The 24,214-nt window shown below is 46.0% G+C and overlaps 1 protein-coding gene and 1 long non-coding RNA gene across 3 annotated transcripts in view; one reads left to right on the top strand and one right to left on the bottom strand.

Annotated features, from left to right (window-relative positions):
• lamb2 (laminin, beta 2 (laminin S)) overlaps window positions 1–12,935 on the top strand; it is a 143,114-nt gene extending 130,179 nt beyond the window's left edge. For both annotated transcript variants that reach the window (XM_070895629.1, XM_070895628.1), the window contains 3 exons: window positions 1,971–2,147; window positions 3,055–3,214; window positions 10,054–12,935. In XM_070895629.1, coding sequence (XP_070751730.1) covers window positions 1,971–2,147; window positions 3,055–3,214; window positions 10,054–10,190 — 474 coding nt within the window. In that variant the 3' untranslated portion in view covers window positions 10,191–12,935. The remainder of the gene's footprint in view (window positions 1–1,970; window positions 2,148–3,054; window positions 3,215–10,053) is intronic.
• The window catches only part of LOC139277319 (uncharacterized), an 89,347-nt gene that overhangs the window by 32,460 nt on the left and 32,673 nt on the right, over window positions 1–24,214 (bottom strand). Inside the window, exons 2-3 of the long non-coding RNA XR_011596069.1 lie at window positions 13,443–13,523; window positions 10,047–10,118 (exon numbers count right to left, since the gene is read on the bottom strand). This is a non-coding gene — a long non-coding RNA (uncharacterized lncRNA). The remainder of the gene's footprint in view (window positions 1–10,046; window positions 10,119–13,442; window positions 13,524–24,214) is intronic.

Below are 24,214 nucleotides of genomic sequence, written 5' to 3'. Positions count from 1 at the left end.
ATGCAGCTCAACAAAGCACCAGCAGAATCGCCGCTGAGTCTGTGGTCGTGGCCGTCCAAACCATGGTCCAGGATCCACATAGACTTTGCAGGTCCCTTCCTGGGGAAGATGTTTTTAGTTGTGGTGGACACATATTCGAAGTGGATAGAGTGTATAATCATGTCATCCAGCACATCCACAGCTATCATTGAGAATCTCTGTCATGTTCGCGACACATGGTCTGCCTGACATCGTTGTTAGCGACAACGGATCGTGCTTCGCCAGTCAGGAGTTTCAAGAGTTCACGAAACTCAATGGTATCAAGCATGTAAGGTCAGCACCGTTCAAACCTGCATCCTATGGGCAAGCAGAACGTGCTGTCCAAATCATAAAGCAGAGTATGAAGTGAGTAACCCAAGAGTCACTGCAGACCCGCCTGTCAAGCATACTGCTTAGTTACAGGACAAGAGCACACATGCTTACCGGGGTCTCGCCTGCTGAACTAATGAAGAGAGGTCTTAAGACCAAGCTATCTCTTGTACACCCTAACTTGAATAATCATGTTGCATATAGAAGACAAAGTCAGCAAAGGTATCACGATCGCGCAGCAGTGTCACGCGATATTTCTGTAAATGATCCTGTATATGTTCTGAATTATGATCAGGGTCCCAAGTGGACGGCTGGTACTGTCATTTCCAAGGAGGGCAACAGAGTAGTCATTGTCAAGCTCAAAAATGGGCAAATATGCAGGAAACATATGGATCAGACAAAGCTGCGGCACACAGACGAACTGGAACAGTCAGAGGAAGAGACTCGACGACCAACCAACCTACCCCCAGTCATCAGAGTGGTCAGTGGTCATCAGTGAATCCGGACTTTCAATCACTGACATGTTCAATGAAAATGGACTTTCAATCCCTGATATGGCCACTGCCACTCCCACCAGGTCAGCCACCCAGCCACCAGTCACAACAGACTCTGAACACTCACCCAAGGGTGGAGTTGAACTGAGACGGTCAATCCGGGAGTGTAAAACACCGGACCGTCTCAATTTGTAAAAGACTGTGTTAATATCTCAGAGGGGGATATTGACATGTATGTACTTTTGGGATCACTAGCCACTCGATGGCGTCACTGTTGGAGGCCATTGGGCTGCACGCACGTGTGTGCAGCCCAAGTATAAAAGGCCAGCCATTTTGTATATTAAGCCATTTGGGCCTTAATAAAGCAGAGTCAAGATCATACCTCTTGGAGTTAAACAGTACTCAGTCTAACAGTTATTGCATACACAGGAACAGGAGGAGGCCCATTTGGCCCTCGAGCCTGTTACACAGGAACAGGAGGAGGCCATTCAGCCATTCGAGCCTGTTACACAGGAACAGGAGGAGACCATTCACCCCCTCAACCCCGTTGCATAGGAACAGGAGGAGGCCATTTAGCTCCTTGAGCCTGTTACATAAGCATAGGAGGTGGCCATTCAGCCCCTCAAGCCTGTTTCATAGGAACAGGAGGAGGCCATTCACCCCCTTGAGCCTGTTACATCATTTTCCCATCTTTGCTCTATATCCCTCGATAACCTTACCCAACCAAAATCTATCCATTTTAGTCTTTACATTTTCAATTGATCCCCTGCATCCACAACCTTTTGGGGAAGAGTTCCAGATTTCCACTACCCATTGTGTGAAAAAGAGCTTGCTGATTTCACTCCTAAGTATTTTAAGATCATGCCTTTTTATGGATACACTGTACTCTTCTTAATCTAAGTCACTTACTTCACATTATCTGATCATTTGAATCTTTTAGCATTTCGAGTCTGCCACCTTGTTTTGTCTGCTGCTTCATTCATTGATTCATTCATGGTACCTATTTAGCTGTGCCATAATGTTCAGCAGTATCCTTTCTCATGTCAGCTGATGAGATAAGGACTATTATGGTCCACATAGTCGGGATCCCAGTGATAGTAAGTGTTCTGCCTCTCTCTATTTTCACAGATACGGAGTGAAACAGTGAGTGCGGAGAGAGAGCTGATGAAAGCCATGGACCGACTGATGCAGCTGGACAACAGAATCGATGCACTGAAAATGAAACGAGCCAACAACAGCCTGGTGGCATCGCGGGCAGAAGAAACTGCTGCAATGGCACGGGATAAAGCCAACGAGGCCAAACAGGTACAACCGAAGAGAGCAAAGCTCTCAACCGTGCGCGAGATGGAGAGGCGGTAAAAAGAAAAACTGCGCTTGCGGAAAGAGCAGGGGAATGGGACTAATGGGATAGCTCTTTCCAAGTGCTGGCATAGGCACGATGAGCTGAATGGCCTCTTTCTGTTCTGTACAATTCTATGACCACACCAGTTTCTGGCGCATGTCCTTCTCGCCTGGTCAGAAGAGCAGGTTAAAATCGTAGCCTGCGGGAAGTGAGCAGGACGTCAGCAGATGAGTCCCCTGGACGATTTTAACTGCCCGCCCGCCTGGTAAAAAACCAGGTTAAAATCGCCCCTAAAAACTGATGTGCTATACATTGCCAGCATTTTTTTTTATAATTGAAGAAAACTTGCACTGGAACTGACTGTTCAGTGCACCAATCAATTTCGCCCACAAAATCCTGCCAATGTACTATCCCAGACAGTAGAGTTCCATTGGAAATATGATGGACCTTTACTATGGGAGAGAGAAGAGGACTTGAGCTGAAACTGATTTTCCGTTTGTTGTTGTGTAAAACTGACGGGGCTTAGATTTAGACTTTGTGCAATGGTGTAAAACAGGTGGCAGCCAATTGGCAGCCCGTTTTACATCTCTCCCGATTAACTTCAAATGAAATGAAAATGGGGAGCAATGTAAAATGTGCTGCCGACTCGACATCACCGCTTTACACTAGCGCACAAAGTCAAAATTACCCCCATTCAGTCTGTATGTCTGATAATTGTTGTGGGGGTGGGGGGGGGAAGGGGAGGGAGTAAGTATTTAGTCATGATGTGCCAGCCACTGTCAGTGTGGGGCAGGCTTGATGGACCAACTGGGCTTTTCCTGCCCATCAGTTTTGTATGTTTGTATAATTGTTAAATTTTTTTGCTTCCAGATGTTGGACGGACAGCTCACAGACAAATATAAAATTGTGCATGGTCTCATAGACCGAAAGAGTGGCACGGTTTTTGATGCTAAACAAAAAGCTGAGAACCTTCGGGATGAAGCCAAGCAGCTCCTGAGAGATGCACAGGACAAGCTGGAAAGACTAAATGGTGAGATGATGCCACTTAGCACAAGCGACATTTTCAGAGGAAGATTTGCCGGGAATTGTGTGTGACATTTCTCATCTACATTTTACTTTAAGGAAAAACATTCCGCTGCGAAATGTGTGATGGATTTTCAATACGAAATGTGCAGATTTTTGGCCCGTCTACGGGCAGAGAATGTAAAAATGATAAAGAAAGACTTGTATTTCTATAGCACTTTTCACGGCCTCAGGGCGTTCCAAAGTGCTTTAAAGCCAATGAAGTACTTTTGAAGTGGAGTCACTGTTGTAATAAGAACATAAGAAATAGAAGCAGGAGTCGACTTTTTGGTCCCTCGAGCCTGCTCTGCCATTCAATAAGATCGTGGCTAATCTGATCATGGACTCAGCTTCACTTCCCTGCCCACTCCCCATAACTCTTTATTCCCTTATCGTTGAAAAATCCGTCTATCTCCACCTTAAATATATTCAATGACCCAGCATCCACAGCTCTCTGGGGCAGTGAATTCCATAGATTTACAACCCTCTGAGAGAAGAAATTCCTCCTCATCTCAGTTTTAAATGGGCGGCCCCTTATTCTGAGACTATGCCTCCTGGGTTTTAGTTTCCCCTATGAGTGGAAATATCTTCTCTGCATCCAACTTGTCGTGCCCTCTCATTATTTTGTATGTTTCGATAAGATCACCCCTCATTCTTCTGAACACCAACCTACTCAACCTATCTTCATAAGTCAACCCCCTCATCTTCGGAATCAACCTAGTGAACCTTCTCTGAACAGCCTCCAATCCTTATTTGCACACAGCAAGCTCCCAGAAACATCAATTAGATAAATGACCAAATAATCAGCTTTTAGTGATAATTGAGAGATAAATATTGGCCAGGACACCGGGGAGAACTCCCCTGCTCTTCTTCGAAATAGTGCCGTGGGATCTTTTATGTCCACCTGAGATAGCAGATGGGGCCTCGGTTTAACGTCTCATCTGCAAGACGGCACCTCCGACAGTGCAGCACTCCCTGAGCACTGCACTGCAGTGTGATGAAGGCCAGGATGTCGTCGGTGGGATGAAGGCCAGGATGTAGCCGGTGGGATGAAGGCCAGGACGTCGCCAGTGAAGTGAGTGAGAGCTCGAATGTTGCCGGAGGGATGAAAGCCAGGTCGTCGCCGATGGGAGGCAGGCCCGATCGTCGCTGGAGGGAAGGCTCGCGTGTGAGGTAGGCCCAAACCTGTATTTGAAGCTGGTTGGAGGCTCACCACCATTGAGATCGCCAGGAGTCGATTGGAGCAGCTGAGTCGACCAGTGGGGAGCGAGAAGTGAGGGTCCAGCTGGAGGGACTTGGCAGCGAGGAAATAGGCTTGGAAGCACTCTACCCAGAACTCCTACATGGCAAGCAAGCCCCGGGTGGGCAGAGGAAACGTTTCAAGAACACCCTCAAAGCCTCCTTGATAAAATGCAACATCCCCACCGACACCTGGGAGTCCCTGGCCAAAGACCGCCCTAAGTGGAGGAAGAGCATCTGGTAGGGCGCTGAGCACCTCGAGTCTCGTCGCCGAGAGCATGCAGAAAGCAAGCGCAGGCAACGGAAGGAATATGCGGCAAACCAGACCCCCCACCCACCCTTTCCTTCAACCACTGTCTGCCCCACCTGTGACAGAGACTGTAATTCCTGTATTGGACTGTTCAGTCACCTAAGAACTCACTTTTAGAGTGGAAGCAAGTCTCCCTCGATTTCAAGGGACTGCCTATGATGATGATGACTGCCTGGATTATGCGCATAAGTCTCTGGAGTGAAATGTGAACCCACAATAATCTGACTCAGATGAGAATGTTACCTACAGCTGAGGAGGAGAGGAATTCCACAGCGTTACGACCCCAAGAGGCAGGAAGCAAAGGGTAATGGTTGATGGGTGTTTTTGTGACTGGAAGGATGTTACCACTGGGGTTCTGCAGGGCTCAGTACTGGGTCCCTTGCTTTTTGTAGTATATATCAATGAATATAGAGGTATGATTAAGAAGTTTGCAGATGATACTAAAATCGACTGTGTGGTTAATAATGAAAAAGAAAGCTGCGGACTGCAGGAAGATATCAATCAACTGGTCAGGTGGGCAGAACAGTGGCAAATGGAATTTAATCCAGAGAAGTGTGAGGTAATGCATTTGGGGAAGGCTAACAAGGAAAGGGAATATACATTAAATGGCAGAACACTGAAAAGTACAGAGGAACAAAGGGACCTGGGAGTGCATGTCCATAGATCCCTGAAGGTAGCAGGCCAGGTAGATAAGGTGATTAAGAAGGCATACGGAATGCTTGCCTTTATTAGCCGAGGAATAGAATATAAGAGCGGGGGGGGGGTTATGCTTGAACTGTATAAAACACTGGTTAGGCCACAGCTGGAGTACTGCGTGCAGTTCTGATCACCGCATTACAGGAAGGACGTGATTGCACTGGAGAGGGTACAGAGGAGATTTATGAGGATGTTGCCGAGAGTGGAGAATCTTAGCTATGAGGACAGATTGGATAGGCTGGGTTTGTTTTCCTTGGAACAGAGGAGGCTGAGGGGAGACCTCATTGAGGTGTATAAAATTCTGAGGGGCCTAGATATAGTGGATAGAAAGGGCCTATTTCCCTTAGCAGAGGGGTCAGCAACCAGGGGGCATAAATTTAAAGTAATTGGTAGAAGGTTTAGAGAGGATTTGAGGGGAAATTTCTTCACGCAGAGGGTTGTGGGCATCTGGAACTCACTGCCTGAAAGGATGGTAGAGGCAGAAACTGCCTATGATGATGATGACTGCAGTGTCAGCCTGGATTATGCGCATAAGTCTCTGGAGTGAAACGTGAACCGCACATTTTTTTAAAGTACTTGGGTGGGCACTTGAAGTGCTGTAACCTATATGGTTATGGACCAAGAGCTGGAAAGTGGGATTAGGCTGGATAGCCTCTTGTTGGCCGGCATGGACACGATGGGCCGAAATGGCCTCCTTGCATGTTGTAAACGTCTGTGATTCTATGAGAATCTGACTTGGAGATTTATCTCCAACTACTGGCTTTGTCCATGTGAGAAAGGTAAATGAACAGTACAGTTTTCGATACATAAAATAACAAAGATTTGACCTGCTTACTCTCTAAATATAGTTGTTAACCGTACATTTACTTACAATGGGCTCAATTTTCCCCAGTATTTGCGCCGTTTTTTTTGGAGCAGGCTGCTTTTTCTGGCATAACTTAAAAATCCCCAGTTTTCCCAATCAATTTGCACCAGCATAACTCAATTACGAATTTTTTAAGTCAGTTTTTTTTTCAGCCAAAGGGGGCATAACCAGCCACCTATGCCACTTCTGGCCATTTAGGGAAGTTTGGCCAGCTGAGAGTTACTCCAGTTCTGATTTGGCCAGCGTATGTGGCCTGTCCTGAAAAACCTTCCCTAGAGTTAAGGAAATCGGCGCAGGCAAGGAAAGCGGCGCAGCAGATGCCTGGACATACTGAAAGAATTGAAAAACACATAGCAGCAACTTACCTCCAACCCCGCCCGAAGGCTGTCCGGTCCCCGGTTCACACACACAGGCCGGTCCCATTCTCAGTCCTCAGTTCACACACACAGTCCGGTCCCATTCTCAGTCCTCAGTTCACACACACAGTCTGGCCCCATTCCGGTTCCCGGTTCACACACACAGTCCGGTCCCATTCTTGGTCCCCGGTTCACAGAGAGAGAGAGAGAAATTATTTTAATGTGTTGGAAGGTGGCTGTATGCTTCACTTTGCAGCCTCAGCTTGCATTGTGTCCCTGGTTACCATGGCAGCCAGATCTTTTTGGTGCAGATCAAGGCTCCACCCCCAAAATTAAAAGTCGGGTTAGGCCACGCCAAAATGAAGAGATGCAATGGGGAAACTTACAACACTTTTATTTTGGCATACTTGGGCCTCAAAAAATCGGGCGTAACTCCAAGTATGCCAAAAAAATGCTTTGGGGAAAATTGAGCCCTATAACTTTAGACCAACCTGATTCTGCTCATCTGGCTGGCACAGAACTCAGCCTTATAGCTGGTGACTGCTAGTTACAGATATGATGACTGTTTCTGTAAATGTCTCTCTCTGTGAATTGCCATCTTAAATCTGTAAAAGAAGTGTCTTCCTACCAAGCTGTCAATCACACAGAGCTCAAGTCCAACAAGGACCTGCCCTCTTGTTTCCAAAGTCTCAGAAATAGCTGCCAATTAAAATCACTGCCCACAGATTGCGATCTTGTCCTTCGACATGTGGCGTGGAGGCCTACAGGAGGCTGCCTGCCTGTGTGCCACACGCTGCAGATTGAATAGAAAAACCTTAAACAGCCATGTACTCTTGTGGGATAATGGTGCCGCCTCAAACAGTACCACAAGATGCTCAGGATTGTAAATTCCCTCAGGATAATTGATTAATTAACACTACTGTTGTGTCGGCCAAAGCAAACTTGTATGAGGAAAATCTTCAAGACGAATGAGATCAAACTGATGGCTTTCTGTTAAAATGCAATACTATGTGTAGCCTTTGAAGTTTGCCTCTTGCGCACTGATTATAAGAATACATGTTACAAAAATTAACGCAAACATATATGCACTTTGCCACAGAAACTCGAGGGTGAGTTTATCCCCTCCACAAAACACATTACGGGACAACTTCCGTTGATTCCTGCAGGTGCGAAGCTTAGCTTTAGCTGTGCTGAGTGGACTAGTAATATCATTTTAATTGGCCTCTGTTGAGCTTTCTGCGGATTTGTTCATTGGCGGTTTTCGAAAGACACATTCAAAGGTTACAACACATTCAAAACATTTCTTGCTGAGTGGAGACTAGGCGCTTCCCCACAGTCATCCGTCTGAGATTGGGAATTTAGTGGAGTGGGGAAATTAAACCTCTGTTCCACCACTTTATGACATCACATAACTGCGCTGTCCTGCTAACAGATGTGAAAAATAAACAAAAGACTGAGTAATTCTAGAATTACTTAGAATGTACAAAAACAACGAGCCTCCTCCCATCCTTCTTCACTTAAAAAAAATTGTTCATGGAATGTGGACGTCACTGGCAAGGCCAGCAGTTATTACATAAGAACGAAAGAAATAGGAGCAGGAATAGGCCATTTGGCCCCTCGAGCCTGCTCTGCCATTCAATAAAATCATGGCTGATCTGATCATGGACTCAGCTCCACGTCCCTGCCTGCTCCCCATAGCCCTTTACTCCCTTGTCGCTCAAAAATCTGTCTATCTCCACCTTAAATATATTCAATGACCTAGCCTCCACATCTCTCTGGGGCAGAGAATGCCACAGATTTGCAACCCTCTAAGAGAAGAAATTCTTCCTCATCTCAGTTTTAAATGGGCAGCCCCTTATTCTGAGACTATGGCCCCTAGTTTTAGTTTCCCCTATAAATGGAAATATCCTCTCTGCATTCACCTTGTCGAGCCCCCTCATTATCTTATATGTTTCGATAAGATCACCCCTCATTCTTCTGAACTCCAATGAGTATAGGCCCAATCTACTCAACCTATCTTCATAAGTCAACCCCCTTATCTCTGGAATCAACCGAGTGAACCTTCTCTGAACAGCCTCCAATGCAAGTATATCCTTCCTTAAATACCCATCCCTAATTCCCCATGATAAGGTGGTGGTGAGCCGCCTTCTTGAACCGCTGCAGTCCGTGTGATGAAGATACTCCCACAGTGCTGTTAGGGAGGGAGTTCCAGGATTTTAACCCAGCGACGATGAAGGAATAGCAATTTATTTCCAAGTCAGGATGATGCGTGATTTGGAGCTGATGGTGTTTCCATGCACCTGCTGCTCTTGTCCTTCTAGGTGGTAGAGGTCGCAAGTTTGGGGGGAGCTGCCGAAGAAGCCTTGGCAAGTTGCTGCAGTGCATCGTGTAGATGGTGCACACTGCAGCCACGGTGCGCCGGTGGTGGGGGGAATGAATGCTTAAGGTGGTGGATCAGGTGCCAATCAAGTGGGCTGCTTTGTCCTGGAAGGTGTTGAGCTTCTTGAGTATTGTGGAGTATACAGGAAAGTGGAGAGTATTCCATCACACTCCTGATTTGTGCCTTGTAGATGGTGGAAAGGCTTTGGGGAGTCAGATGGTGAGACACTCGCCGCGGAATACCCCGCCTCTGACCCATTCTTACAAAAGCAAAATACTGCGGATGCTGGAAATCTGAAATGAAAGGTCAAAAAGCTGGAAATACTCAGCTGGTTAGGCAGCATCTGTGGAGCAAGAAACAGAATTGACGTTTCAGGTCGATAATTGACCTGAAACATTAACTCTGTTTCTCTCTCCATGGATGTCGCCTGACCTGTTGAGTGTTTCCACCATTTTCTGTTTTTACTTATTATTAGATGCAGTTTTTCTTTACAGCATCACCCTGACCTGCATTGGCTCCTGGTCTGGCAACGATTTGATTTTAAAATTCTCATCCTTGTTTTCAAATCCCTCCATGGATCCACCCCTTCTTATCTCAGTAACCTCTTCCAGCCCGTGCAACCTTCCGAGATCTCTGTGCTCCTCCAATTCTGGCCTCTTTTGCATCCCCGATTTTCATTGGCGGCTGTGCCTTCAGCTACCTGAGGCCTAAGCTCTGGAGTTCCCTCCCTAAACCTCTCCACCTTTCTACCTCTCTCTCCACCTTTAAGACGCTCCTTTCAACCTACCTCTTTGACCAAGCTTTGGTCAGCTATCCTAATATGTCCTTCCATGGCTCAGTGTCAAATTGTGTTTGATAATGCTCCTGTTAAGTGCCTTGTGACATTTTATTACTTTAAAGGCACTATATAAATGCAAGTTATTTTCAAATCTAACTGGATGAATTTTCTCCTACCTGACAGATCTTGAAGGTCAGTACGAAGCAAATGAGCAGGTTCTGGAGGGAAAGGCCCGTCAGCTGGATGGTCTGGAGGAGAAGATGAAAGGAATTTTGAAAGCCATTAACCAACAGATCCAAATCTACAACACCTGCCAATAAATGAACTATTGCTAAAAAAAAGAAAATCTACGTACATACAAATAAGCACTTGTGTAATCAAGTCTTCAGAAAATCCACGACAATATCACATTATCCTGCTGTTATGTGCTATGTTTATCCTTCAGAACCAACGATGCCACATCACATTCTGGCTTTTCTTATGTACAGTACATCTACCCCAGTCCCGCCCAAACCCCCACCTCTGGGCTCCTTACTGAATCTGTCGCCTACTGAAGCTCATAAGTAAAGATGTAGTGAGGAAATCAAGGAGGTAATGACCCCGCTTTGATGAATAGTAAAGAAATGGAAGCTACTAAGTGCCTTGAGTTAAATCAGACTTGAACATCACTTGAGTGGTATATGCAATTTGCGAAAGGATCGTTAAAGTCAGTTTTTATTCCAATTTTAAAAACCCAGGTGTTAGGTTTAGTATAAAAAAGGAGTTAATAGGAACAAATAATCCAGGTGACATCAGTTTTCAGTTTTTACTTTTTATTTTGAATGTTACTACTACTCAAGAAAATGAGCAAAGGTTTTAAAGTCAAATTAAATACAATCCATAATTATTTCCAGTGTGAATTTTATCAATGGAGCTCACCATCAGATTTTCACTTAACCCTTAGATGTTTTTAATTAAAAGTAAAAGTGAAGAATCTATGTTTATCATCTCTGGCCTCACACCTACCACTATAACAGTAAGTGCTAAAGGTTGATGGAGGTTATGCACAGGGGAAGAGTTACATTCTTGCCTTGAGTAAAATTCAGGAGAATTCTTTTTCTTGCCAATTCACCACTTGAAAGAAAATCCAGGAATTTTCTGGTGGGAATCACCAAAACTAATTTTAATGATTCCTGAATTTGCAGCGCCATTTGTTAATTTGAGGTAGCCATTTTGGAGTTCTCAGAAGCTCCAAGTCCTGTTGTAATTGGACAGTTTTCCTATTTTCCTTCCAACTGCAATGTGTTTTTTGTATTTTTTTTAAATGTAACTATGCAGCACTGCATCTAGTTTCCATTTGGTTAGTTATGGGTGCAAAATGAATTTTTCTAGTGCTAGTAGAGGTGTTTTCTGAAGGTATCCATGGTGCTCACAGTAGCTGATGGTTTGATAACTTAGGGGGCCAGAGTGGGAATGTCATTCCCTGAAATCTCACCATTTCACCACATCCCCAAGAACCAAAAATCTGTAATACCAAAGTAATACCCTGCTCTGATCTAGGTTCTAACTTGACAGCAAACTGATTTTCAAATGTTGAAGTGTGATTGTTAGTTATAAAATGCCTGCGTTTTCTCCCTTTCACCACTTCATCCTTGCTTGGGGCGGCAATGCAGATTCAAGTTTGGTTTCAGCACTAATTTCTGACAATTACAACTTTTGAAGCGTTTAGTTCTGATTTTGTATTTTAATGTGGTGTTGTATTGCATCTGTGCAAAACGCACTTAACATTGTCACAAATACATAATGGTTCCTTCTAAGAGTGGATTTTTAGAAAGTCAGTTATATTGCATTGGTTCAAGAGTTGGTGATTTGAAATATGTCTGCAGAAACAACTACACTTCTTCGCTTGTACATTATCCTCCGCAGTGGAGCCTTTTCACAACAAACCTCGGCTATATAAAAATATTGTGCTCCATTGAAACTCGAGAAGATCTTAGATCTTTCGGTCAAGGATTTAAGAAAGCATTGTACAAGAAACGATTGTCACAGATCAGCCATGCTGCTTTCACAGACCATGTACAATCTACCATGTGGATTCTATCTCACCCATTTGATCTGAGAGAAGATTCTTCATAAATACTCCCTAGTCCCCTAAGGCAATGTTGTCCAATACCTTCGCCACTAGCCAAAACTATTTTTGTAAAACATAAACTCAAATGCCCCCTTATTAAAGGGGCACTAGAACTGACAAATTAACAAATGAAACTTGGAACATTGAACAAATCAAATTAGAATTTGGTTACCGGGGGTGATGATGCATCTCAGTCCCTCCGGGTGCCCACCTCTCAAAAGGTGGACACTGCGTGTTCCATCTCCAGGGATACCCCGGCGCAAATGTAACCGCAGAAAAGAGGCAGGCAGTCGGGCTGAATGACCCCCTCGACCGTCCTCTGTCTGGACTGGTTAATGGCTACCTTGACCAGGCCCAGGAGCAGTCCTACGAGGAGACCCTCCGAGCTGTCTGCTCGCCATATGTGGCTAATTGGGAACCCAGATGTGGCTAATTGCATTTCTGATTGGTAAATAGGAAATGAGTAACAGACACCTTCACTGGGCATATGATTTCAGTACTCATTTGCATTGCGTATGCGTGTCAACTTTAACCTTTTTGTGCGTTTGTTGGTAAAATGGCAAGATAGAAAGCAGAGTGTGTGAGTGTTTTGATTGTTGTGGCTGCTCTACTTCCTTAGTTATTGAATGGTGGGAGATGTTTGCTAAGTAAATATACACACATGAAGTACACAGTATTTTCTATTAAAATTAGTGCATGTGGTTAAAATATTGGCTGTGGCTGGTCAGTGGTTTCTATTGGACAACATTGCCCTTGGATACTGGAGCGATTTGCCTGAATTTCTCCCATAGCACTCTGATTAAAATGACTGTGGGTGCATGAATGATGTCTGACTCCAGTGTAGTTTGCAAGACTTTTAATTGTAACCCATTATAATCTCTTCAGCAATTAGCCAAGCGCTCACATTCAAAAGAAAAACAGCTGATTAAAATGCTATCCTGGGCATTACAGTGGATCATTTAAGTAATTATTCTAACAGACTTATTTTCAGCTACAGTATTCTGCTTTTTTTCTGTCAGGTATGTCAAGTATGCTGTTCTATAGCACTGACTAACTTCCTCAGTTTCCTGAATGCTTCATCTGTTTTCTTGTCCCTCTATAGCTTATATTTTAAGAATAAAGCACACTTGCAACTAGCAATTGGACAAATGCAGCTTTGGTTCCAAATGTGGACAAGACATTTAAGTCCATCTGACTCCAGAATTATTTCCCTTTCTATTATCTTGAAGGAGAAATTATTAAGTTAAATATGTTTATGATCTAAAGGTTTGGTTTAATTCAGTTGAAACTACTCTGTGATACAGTACCTTGTTTTTATATTCAAAGAAATGGTTCTGTAATTTTTTTTAATACTTTTTAAAAGGGGAACATTATGGGGTACAGCGGCTTTTAGAAAGAAAATTGCAGAAAGAGGGGAATATATATATCTGAAAGATATGGAAAAACTTGCCTGACCACTGACCTGTTCAGGGGGTCTTGTCAGGGAGCACTTCCTCACACAAAATGGAAATCTGGAACCCTCTCCTCCAAAAAGTTGTTGAGGCTGGGGAATCAATCGAAAATTTCAAAACTGAGATTGATAGATTTTTGTACAGAAAGGGTTATGGAACCAAGGTGGGTAGATGGAATTACGATACAGATCAACCACAATCTCATTGAATGACGGAACAGGCTCGAGGGGCTGAATGGTCACCTCCTGTTTCTATGTCCAACAATTAGGTCCACTTTGTGTGACAGTTATCTTCAATAGGGTTGCTAGCCCCTTACTCCTCTACTATCCGAAGGCAGGCTTGATGTATGCACAATTCCCATTCCATCTCATCCTGAGTTCCATGTCAAACGACTACTGAAGTAAAAATATTGCCCAGCCTGAAACTTATCAAACGTTTTTCACCAAAGTAGAAACTCGTATGTCTTGAGAACACTTTGCCGAAACAGGCAATGCTTTTTGCTTTCTGAGAACTCTTTTCTGGCCATTGTCCATCAAGAGCCAAGAGAACATTTGTTTCATTTGGATTCCATAACTAAAAAGGGGAATGAGAGATGAGAGAAGGATTTCATTGTCATGGTGGAGGTGTTCAGCTGGCTGTTCAAATGTAAGAAGATAATTATGAATTTAAAAGAATGCCAACTAAGTAGCATGAGGGAGGCACTTACAACATGGAAACCAGTCCGTGTTACTGTCTATCCACCACACAAACAGTATCCTAATCCCATGTACACTAGCTCCCATATCCCTTTATTCCTCTTTACATTGAATCAACCTGTTAAATGCTGACATTGTCTCTGAATTTAATCTAGAACACAGGGAAGCACTTCAACATATTGGAGAGCTTGGCAGACTTTAGAAGCAATGACAAAAATGAGCAATTCACAAATGTTGGAGCCTTTAAAAGAACATCTGAGCTTTTTCTGCAACAGTTGGCCAGATCCACGACAGTGTGGTTGACTCTTAACTGCCCTCTGAAATGGCCTAGCAAGCCAGTCAGTTGTACCAAACCACTACAACAAACAATAATAAGACCTTCACCACACAGTTCAAGAAGTCTGCTCACCACCACCTTCTCAAGGGAAGTTTGGGATGGGCAATAAATGCTGGCCTTGCCAGCAAGGCCCACATCTCAGGAATTAATATAAAAAGTTGTGCAATATCATGCAGGAGGGGAATGTTTAAAAAATGGGAAAGATGCACATTTAAAAACAAGTCACCCCAAAGAGATTTTAAAATTGCTCAGTTGCTGCAGAAAGTCCACAAAAGAAGTACAGTAATTGTCCAGTATGACAATTCTTTCACCTCATTGAAATCTGCATTCAGCTTTGCTCAGTTGGTAGCACTCTCACTTCTGACTCAGACAGTCGTAGATTCAAGCTTAAGGTTTGAGCACGTAATCTAGGCTGACACTTCAGTACGACACTGAGGGAGTGCTGCATGAGGGTGCTGTCTTCGGATGAGATGTTAAAATGAGGCCCTGTCTACCTGTTCAGGTGAATGTTAAAGATCCAATGACATTATTTGAAAAAGAACAGGACAATATTTATCCCTCAACCAACATCACAAAAACAAATTAACTGGTCATCTACTTGCAGTTCGTGGGACCTTGTTTGCAAAATTGGCTCCAACTTTTGCCTACAAAACAGCAATGACTGTACTGAAAAAGTAATTTGTTGAGTGTGTTTTGGGATCTGCTGAGCTTTCCGGGGAGGCAATGAGCAGAAGTACACCATTGCCATGACGGGCAGAATGGGAAGAGGAGAGCATGAGCAAACCTTGTGTAACTCTTCATGGGCTGCGGGAGATTGGCACTGTCAGTTCTAGGATAATTTAAAAGAAGCAGACACCATTATCATCTGTCATGTGAATCTTGAGCATGCTTCGCTTTGGGGAAGGTTCTGGAGCATTTTGTATTTTTATGGAAGCTGAAGAAAGATGCAATTATACTTTTAAACAATAACACTATTGAAGCAAACAGCAGCTGTTGCAACAGGATAGTGATGTATTGCTCAAATCGCACTGTGCTTGGTCACTGTCACTGCTCAGTTTCATAATAGATAGGTTGGGTCATACTTCCTTAGTCCACTTTGCCTTTTTAATAAACAATCACTATATAGAATCTTGCAGCACAGGAGGAGGCCATTCGGCCCATCGTGCCTGTGCCAGCTCTTTGAAAGCGCTATCCAATTAGTCCCACTCCCCTGCTCTTTCCCCATAACTGCAAATTTTATCCAATTCCCTTTTGAAAGTTACTATTGAATCTGCCTCCACCGCCCTTTCAGCCGTGCATTCTAGATCACGACAAATTTCTGCGCAAAAACATTCTTCCTCATCTCCCCTCTGGTTCTTTTGCCAGTCAGCTTAAATCTGTGCCCTCTGGTTACTGATCCTCCTGGCACTGGAAACAGTTTCACCTTATTTACCCTGTCTAATCCATCCTCTATCAAATCTCCTTTTAATCTTCTTTGCTCTTAAGGGGATAAAAAAACAGCTTATCTAGTATCTCCTCAAAACTGAAGTCTCTCATCCCTGGAACCATTCTAGTAAACCTCCTCTGCACCCTCTCCAAGTCTTTGACATCTTCATAAAGTGCGGTGCCCAGAATTGGACACGATACTCGAGCTGGGGCCTAACCAGCATTTTATAGAGGTTTAGCATAACTTCCTTGCTTTTATACTTTGTGCCTCTATTTATAAAGCCATCGATCCAATATGCCTTAGATTTGCGTGTGTACACCTGCAGGACTCTCTGTTCTTGCAGCCCCCTTAAAATTATACCCTTTAGTTTATATTATCTCTCAATGGGCTCAATTTTCCCCAGTAATTTGCTCAGTTTTTTTGGCGTGCGCCACATTTTTTGGCCTAAATGAAAAAATCCAAGTTTCCCCAAAGATTGTGAGCCAGCGTAACTCAGTTAGTTGTTATGATTTTTTTTAGGTTAGTTTTTTTTGCGTCATACTGGGCGTAACCTGATGTCTGCGCCAGTTTTTCCACAATTATGCAAGTTTGGCCAACTTACAATTCTCCTAGAACGGCATATGTGACCACTCCCAAAAATCTTTCTGGGCAGGTAAGAAAAACCAGCGCACATCAAAAAATCGGCGCAGAAAGATGCCATTGTTATTAGGTGAAGTTTTGGAGGAGTCAAGAACACAAATATGCATCATCAAGCTTATATTTTTCCAACAGAAAACACAGAAAATGGAAGTTTCATGCAATTCTTTAAGTTTAGATTTTTTTTTAAGTGCCACGCCACCACTGAATGTCTCCAAACCGGGCTCGAGGGTCGGAGCGTCAGCCGACAGAATTGGTCCCTCGCCCGGACATGGGCTCGGATTGAAAAGAAGCCCGGAGAGGGTGTGGAAGCCAAACTGAAGGGATGAGAACCCTTACACTATGCCACTATGCATCAAAAGAAGCCCGGGAGGCTGGGGGGAAGCCGAACTAAAGGCATGAGAAGCCTTACACTATTCAGCAAGCAGCAAAAATGAAGCCCGGGATGGTGGGGGGGGTGGGGGTGGGGTGGTGGAAGCCGAACTGAAGGCATAAGAAGCCTTACACTATGCCACTATGCAGCAAGCAGTATCAAATGAAGCCCAGGGGGGATGAAAGCCGAACTGAAGGCATAAGAAGCGTTACACTATGCCACTATGCATCAAAAGAAGCCTGGGGGGCTGGGCCGGGCGGGGGCGGGGGAGGGGGGAAGGTGGAAGTCGAATGAAGGCATGAGAAGCCTTATACTATGCCACTATGTAGCAAGCAGCATCAAATGAAGCCCGGGGGGGGGGGGGCGGTGGAGGGTGGAAGCTGAACTGAAGGCATAAGAAGCCTTACATTATGCCACTATGCAGCAAGCAGTATCAAACGGGGGGGGGGGGTTCCCGATCTGAGCAAGCCCATTGCGTATGCTCAGATCTGGGTGTTGTCCATACTAGGGCGTCGACCTTGGGGAGAGAGACAACAAAGAAGTTTGTCCTGCCTGTTGTTTTGAGCTTCTTGCAAAGGTACAATTTAATCATGGGGGCAATACTGACAATGCCATACCTCGTGCAAGCCTTCTGCATGATGGTGCTGCAGAGGAGACAACTGATTCGACGTAATCACATGAGGAACCTCAGAGCATGTAGGATGATGGGCAGGAGGTCTTACCCATGTCAGGTATACCTGAGTGATGCAGACTGTCAGAAGGCTGCCTATTAGCAAAGAAGTTGTAACTGAGCTCTGTGAGTTGGTGAAAGCAGACCTGCAACCTAGAAGCATCAGGAGGACTGCTTTGTCAGTTGAAGTGAAGGTTACAGCTGAACTTTCATTCTATGCATCTGGATCTCTCCAGGCTACAACTGGGGATGTGTGCGCCATTTCTCAACATGCAACACATATCTGCATTCAGTAGGTGACTGCTGCACTATATACCCAGAGGAATAACTACATAAGGTTCCCCATGACTGCTCAGGCAATGCATGAAAGGGCTGTAGGCTTCTCCAGGATTGCTGGCTTCCCAAAGGTACAGGGCTGCATTAGTACCTACATCGCCTTGCGAGCACCTTTTGAGAATTCCGAGATGTACAGGAGCAGAAAAGGCTTCCACTCCATGAATGTGCAGCTCGTGTGATGACATGCATTGCATCATGTCAACTGATGCAAGATACCCTGGGAGCACCCATGATGCATTCATCCTCCTGTTCGAGTTCTTTCCCGTTTGTTGTGCCACCTTCCTATGCAAAGATGCAAACATAACTGGTGGGACATATACAGCTAGTCACATCTACAATTGCAATTCCATTGAATAAATGAAAATATTACTTACACGAACTACTTGACCAAGGTCCTGCCACTTCTATTCGCACTGGCCTCCTGACCTTGAGGTTGTCACCATTGCACAGTAATCTTCTGCAAGTTGGTTCCATCATTTCTTCATTTCTTTTGGTGAAACTTTTATGTGATCTCTGCTGGTGTCCAGCACATGCCATCTGGCCTCAATTACAGTAACCAGTGCCTCCACTTCATCCTGTAAGAATTCTTGGTCCTTGTGCCGCGTTGCATCTTGCATTGCAGCTCCGATTTTTCCAATGAGAATTAAAGTTCTCACACACAACTAACTGGCTCTTTTAAAATGGCTGAATGCAGACCGGGAGCTGTACTGGGCATAGCAATCATGTGTAAAACATCCTATTTTTTTCTGCGTATGCGCAGAAGGAGGGGGAGGGGCACGTTTTTTCGGCACAGACATTAGGCTCCACCCCCCGAGGCTATAGGACAGGCTGTGCGCCGCCAATTTCAAAAAATAGAATGGGAAACTTGGTACTTCTTCTTTTGGAATAGTTGGGACCAGGAAAAACGGGCGCAATTCTGGTAATACGCCAAAAAACGGCATGGGGAAAATTGAGCCCCTTATTCTTCCTATCGAATCGCATCACTTCATACTTCTCTACAGTCTCACACTCCTGAAGTCTGTAACTATCATTACTACATTTCCAAGTTTTGTGTCATCTGCAAACTTTAAAATGATGCCTGTGTACCCAAGTCTAGGTGATTAACCTAGATCAAAACGATAGTATAGCAGAATGACTACTTTCTTTACCTCATAACTTTTTGTAGGGACTACTACAGCATTTCCCACCATGGAGCTGACTTTCATCTTCATCACACTGGCTAAGAGAGAAGAGGCAGAATGGAGGCAAAATTAGGTATAAACCACATCTGCCTGAATCGCACCAGTTGGGTCTGAAGTAGGCAGCATGAAGGTTCCATTCAAAACCGGCAGGATTACGGGATGTAAGAGATTGTGTGGAAGTTCCCTGCATTATTTTTGGGCTGACAGGGCACAGGAGGTCAAGTCCAAGCTGTATCCAGGGACAAACCTATCCAGCAGGAGGTCAGGGAATGAGTTCAGGTCATTCCTGTTTCACTTTTGGCATTTACATTCTCCTGAGCCTTTGGGCCCAAGTTTCCACATGATTTGCGCCTGATTTTTAGGAGCAACTGGTGGAGAACGGACTATCTTAGAAATCGCAATTCTCCACATTTTTTTTTCTGCAGTTCTAGTCAGGTAGAACAGTTCTACTTTGGAACAGAATTTTTTCTTCAAAAGGGGGCGTGTCCGGCCACTGACGCCTGATTTGAAAGTTTCCACAGTGAAAACGTACTCCAAACTAACTTAGAATGGAGCCAGTGAAGATTTTTGTAGAACTGAAAAAACCTGTTCTACAAATTAGGCGTCCAGAACGAGGTGGGGGGGGGGGGGGGGGAAAGGGAAGTCATTAAATTCTACAATAAATCCTTATTTATACTTATACAAATATTATACAAATAAATCCAACCTGAATAAAAATTTATAAGCAAAGAAAAGATTAAATAAACCATCTTCCTACCTGTGTGAAAGTGCTTCAGCCACGGAGAATGCTGCAGCAAACCTCACAAAATGAGGCGGGAGGGAACCGACCGAACGCGGGGTGGGGGGGGGTGGGAAGGAAGCCGTTCCAGGCGGCGGGCGGGAGGGAACCGACCGACCGACCGAACACAGGGGGGGGGGGAAAGGAAGCTGTTCCAGACGGCGGGTGTGGGGGGAGCCGTTCCAGACGGCGGGCGAGCGACCGAACGTGGCGGGCGGGGGGGGGGGGGGAGCCGTTCCAGACGGCGAGTGAGCGAGCGGGCGGGAGGGACCCGACCAACCAACTGAACGCAGCCGGGGGGGGGAGGAAGCCATTCCAGACGGCGGGAGGGAGGGAAGGAGACAGAAGGCTGCAGAAAGCCTCAGAAATTGAGGAGCCATTTCCCGACGGCAAAAGGGGGAGGTCGTCGGGAAACGGCTGCCTCAACTTTCTGAGGCTTCCTGTAGCCTTCTCAGTGCTGATGTGCTGATGGCAATGTGCTTTTATTAAAAAATGTTCAAAAACTAAACAGCTACAAAGAACTACAAAAATGGCCGAGTGCCAATGTTTCCTTCACACTGCGCGTGCGCGAACGCTCCAACGCGCACGCGCAGCGTTGCCGGCAGGAAAAAAACTCATTTAAATAGTACCCGCCCCCTCCCACTTACAAAATCGGCGCGAGTGTAGGCTCCGCCCCCCTGGGCGCCGCGCCAAACAGACAAGGAGCTGCAGGGCTCTCCAGAATCGCGAGTTTTTTTTCCGGCGCCATTTTAGGCGCGAAAAACGGGCGCCTAGCTTGGAGGGGCGCCCGTTTTTTATCGTGTGGAAACTTGGGCCCTCTGTACCTGGTGTGCTTATTAATGAGCTTACAAACAGAACTGTCCAAACGATGGTGCTTGCTTACCTACATCAGCTCCTGGTCTGGCAATGCCTCGATTTTAAAATTCTCATCCTTGTTTTCAAATCCCTCCATGGCCTCGCCCCTCCCTATCTCTGTAACCTCCTCCAGGCACACAACGCCTGAGATCTCTACGTTCCTCCAATTCTGGCCTCTTGTGTTTCCCCGATTTCCAGTGCTCCACCATTGGCGGCCGTGCCTTCAGCTGCGTGGGTCCCAAGCTCTGGAATTCCCTCCCTAAACCTCTTCACCTCTCTCTACCCCTCTGTCTTTCTAGGAACTTAGGAACAGGAGGCCATTCAGCCCCTCGAGCCTGTTGCGCTGTTCTGCGATCTAACTCCATATACCTGCCTTTGGCCCATATCCCTTAATACCTTTGTTCAACAATTTCACAGTATAACCTCTGCCCATCTTTGGCTCCTCTCCCCCCCGCCCCACCCCCCCACCCCGCCGCCCCCGTCCTGATCTTAGGGGTTTTTTCTCTTTGTCTCCAATGGCAGCTGGTCATTATTCCGCCATTCACACCCTATCTAGACTAACCTTTTTCTAACTCCTGCCATCATCAGTCAGCCCATCATCCCTTTTGTCTCTCTAATCTCTCCTGCCTTCCACCCTATCACAGACCTTCCCTTTTATTCTGTCTTCCCCTCCCCCTTTCAGTGCTTCTTAACAATGTGTTCTTTTCAAACATTTGCCAGTGCTGATGAAGAGTCATCGACCCGAAACATTAACCAAATTTGTGTACTCTCTCCTCGTAATTTAACCCTTGAAGTCCACGTATCATTCTGGTAAACCTACGCTGCACTTCCTCCAAGGCCAGTATATCCTTTAAGACGCTCCTTAAAATCTGCCTCTGTGACCAAGCGTGCTCCCCTGCCCTAATCTGGGGTGGGTGTGGGGGGTTTAATCTCTCCTCTCGCTATGGGGCAGGTGTGTGTGAGGGGTGTGGGGGGTTTAATCTCTCTCTACGGGGCAGGGTGTTGGGGGGGTTAATCTCTCTCTATGAGGGAGGGAGTTAATCTCTCTCTATAGGGCAGGGTCTGGGGGTTTAATCTCTCTCTATGGGGGTGTATGGGAGGTTTAATCTCTCACTATGGGGCGGGGTTACCTTGGGATAATCTTTCTTTATGGGGGTTTTACTGTGGGGTAATCTCTCTCTATGGAGGGGGGGGAGGTTAATCTCTCTCTATGGGGGGGGGGGGGGCGGGGGCGGTTAATCTCTCTCTATGGGAGTTTGTGGGAGGTTTAATCCCTCTTTATGGGGGGGGGGGGAGGTTTAATCTCTCTCAATAAGGCAGGCTGCGGGGGTTTAATCTCTCGATGGGGGTGTGTGTGGGATGGGTTTAATCTCTTTCTATGGGGCAGGGGTTTAATCTATGGGGCAGGATGTGGGGGTTAATCTTTCTATGGGGGAGTTGTGGGGGGTTTAATCTCTCCATGGGGGGATGTGGGGCGGTTTAATCTCTTTCTATGGGAGGGGGGGTGTCGGGGGTTTAATCTCTCTTTATGGTGCGGGGGTTACCTTGGGATAATCTTTCTTTATCGGGGGGGGTTTACCCTGGAGTAATCTCTCTCTATGGAGGGGGGGAGGTTAATCTCTCTCTATGGGGCGGGTGTGCGGCTGGTGGGGGGGTGGGGTTAATCTATCTCTATGGGGAGGGTGAGGGAGGTTTAATCTCTCTCTATGGGGTGAAGGGGTTACCCTGGGGTAATCTCTCTCTATAGGGCGGATGTGGGGGGGGTTTAATCTCTCTCTGTGGGGGTGTGTTTGAGGTGGGGGGTTAATTTCTCTCTATGGGGATGTGTTGGGGCGGGGGGGGTTAATCTCTCTCTATGGGGTGGAGTGTGGGGGGGGTTAATCTCTCTCTATAGGGGGGTGTGGATTAATCTCTCTTATATGGGTGGACGTGGGGTGGGGGATTAGGGGGGTTAAGGTTTTTGGAGTTTAGAGTGTGGGGGTTTAATCTATCTCTCTGGGGGGTGTGGGATCTTTAGGGTGTGAGGGGGTAGGGTGTGGGGGGTTAGGGTGTGGGGCGGTTTAGGGTGTGGTGGCTTTAGTGTGTGGGGGCTTTAGGGTGTGGGAGGTTTAGGGTGTAGGGGGTTTAGGGTGAGCGGGGTTTAGGGTGGGAGTGTTTAGGGTGGGAGTGTTTAGGGTGTGAGGGGTTTAGGGTGTGGGGGGTTTAGGGTGTGGGGGGTTTAGGAGGCTTAGGGGGGCTTAGGGTGTGGGGGGGTTTAGGATGTGGGAGCGTTTAGGGTGTGGGGGTTTAGGGTGAGTGGGGTTTAGGGTTTGGGGTGTTTAGAATGTGGGGGGTTTAGGGTGTGGGGTGTTTAGTGTGTAGGGAGTTTAGGATATGGGGGGTTTAGCATTTAGGGGGGTTTACGGTGTCGGGAGGGGGGTTAGGGTGTGGTGGGTTTAGAAAGGTGTGGGGGGGGCGGGTTATGGTGTGGGGGGGTTAGGGTGTAATGTATCTATGCCTGGGTTTACCTGCCACCAGGGGAAGCGATCGTCGGAGGTCATTGGGCCACAGACACACACGTGCAGCCCTTGTATATAAAGAAAGCCTCCATGTTTGATCCCCACTTTGAGAGCTAATAAAGTAGAGTCAGGTCGCATCTGATTGAGTTCACAGTACTAAGCCTATTGAGTTATTGCGTACGCAACATTTGGCGACGAGGCACAATACGAACTTTCACGCACAAAAAAAATGAGCACCGTTGGAATCCTGGAGTGATTCGTGGAGGGAGAAGACTGGGAGGATTTTACAGATTGCCTGAACCAGTACTTCATGGCCAACAAGATGGATGAAGACGCTGACGCACTTAGGCGCAGGGTGGTTTTCCTCACGGTTTGTGGTCTAAAAATCTATAGCCTCATAAAGAATCTGCTCTCACCTGCACGTTCAACGGAAAAGACCTATGAGAAATTGTGTGCTCTGATTCGGAACCATCTCAAACCTAAAGAAGGCATCATTATCTCGAGCTATCACTTTTACAAGCATGTTTGTTCTGAGGGCTAGGATGTAGCGGAATTTGTTGACGACCTGAGACTTCTCGCTGGGCTGTGTAAGTTTGGAACTGCGTTGGAAGACATGCTGCGCGACGTCTTTGCAATAGGCATAAACCACGAGGTGATCTTGCAGAAGCTGCTGGCTGCGGAGATGCTGAATCTGAGCAGGGCCATCACGATCGCCCAGGTTTGCCTGACCACGGTCAATAGTACAAAGCAGATATCCACGCAGAGTCAGAACTCCACGGCAAGTACTGTGCACCTGATTGTGTCGTCGGTTGGCAGAGCTGCACCTGGCAGGGCCTACCCGACTGTTTGCGAAACCTGTAGCTGCTCGAAGTCCGCTATTGGGCACGAATCCGATTTCACCCTGATGGCATTGTGGGGGCAATCATCGGCCTCATCAGTGCCGTTTCAGACAGTATATTTGTAGAGGTTGTGCGAAAATGGGGCACCTTCAGCGGATG

Source organism: Pristiophorus japonicus, chromosome 12, assembly GCF_044704955.1.
Source record: "Pristiophorus japonicus isolate sPriJap1 chromosome 12, sPriJap1.hap1, whole genome shotgun sequence".
In the NCBI taxonomy this organism is placed as follows: Eukaryota; Metazoa; Chordata; class Chondrichthyes; family Pristiophoridae; genus Pristiophorus; species Pristiophorus japonicus.
Note: the sequence above shows the minus strand (reverse complement) of the source record. Positions and strands in the feature narration are given on the sequence as shown.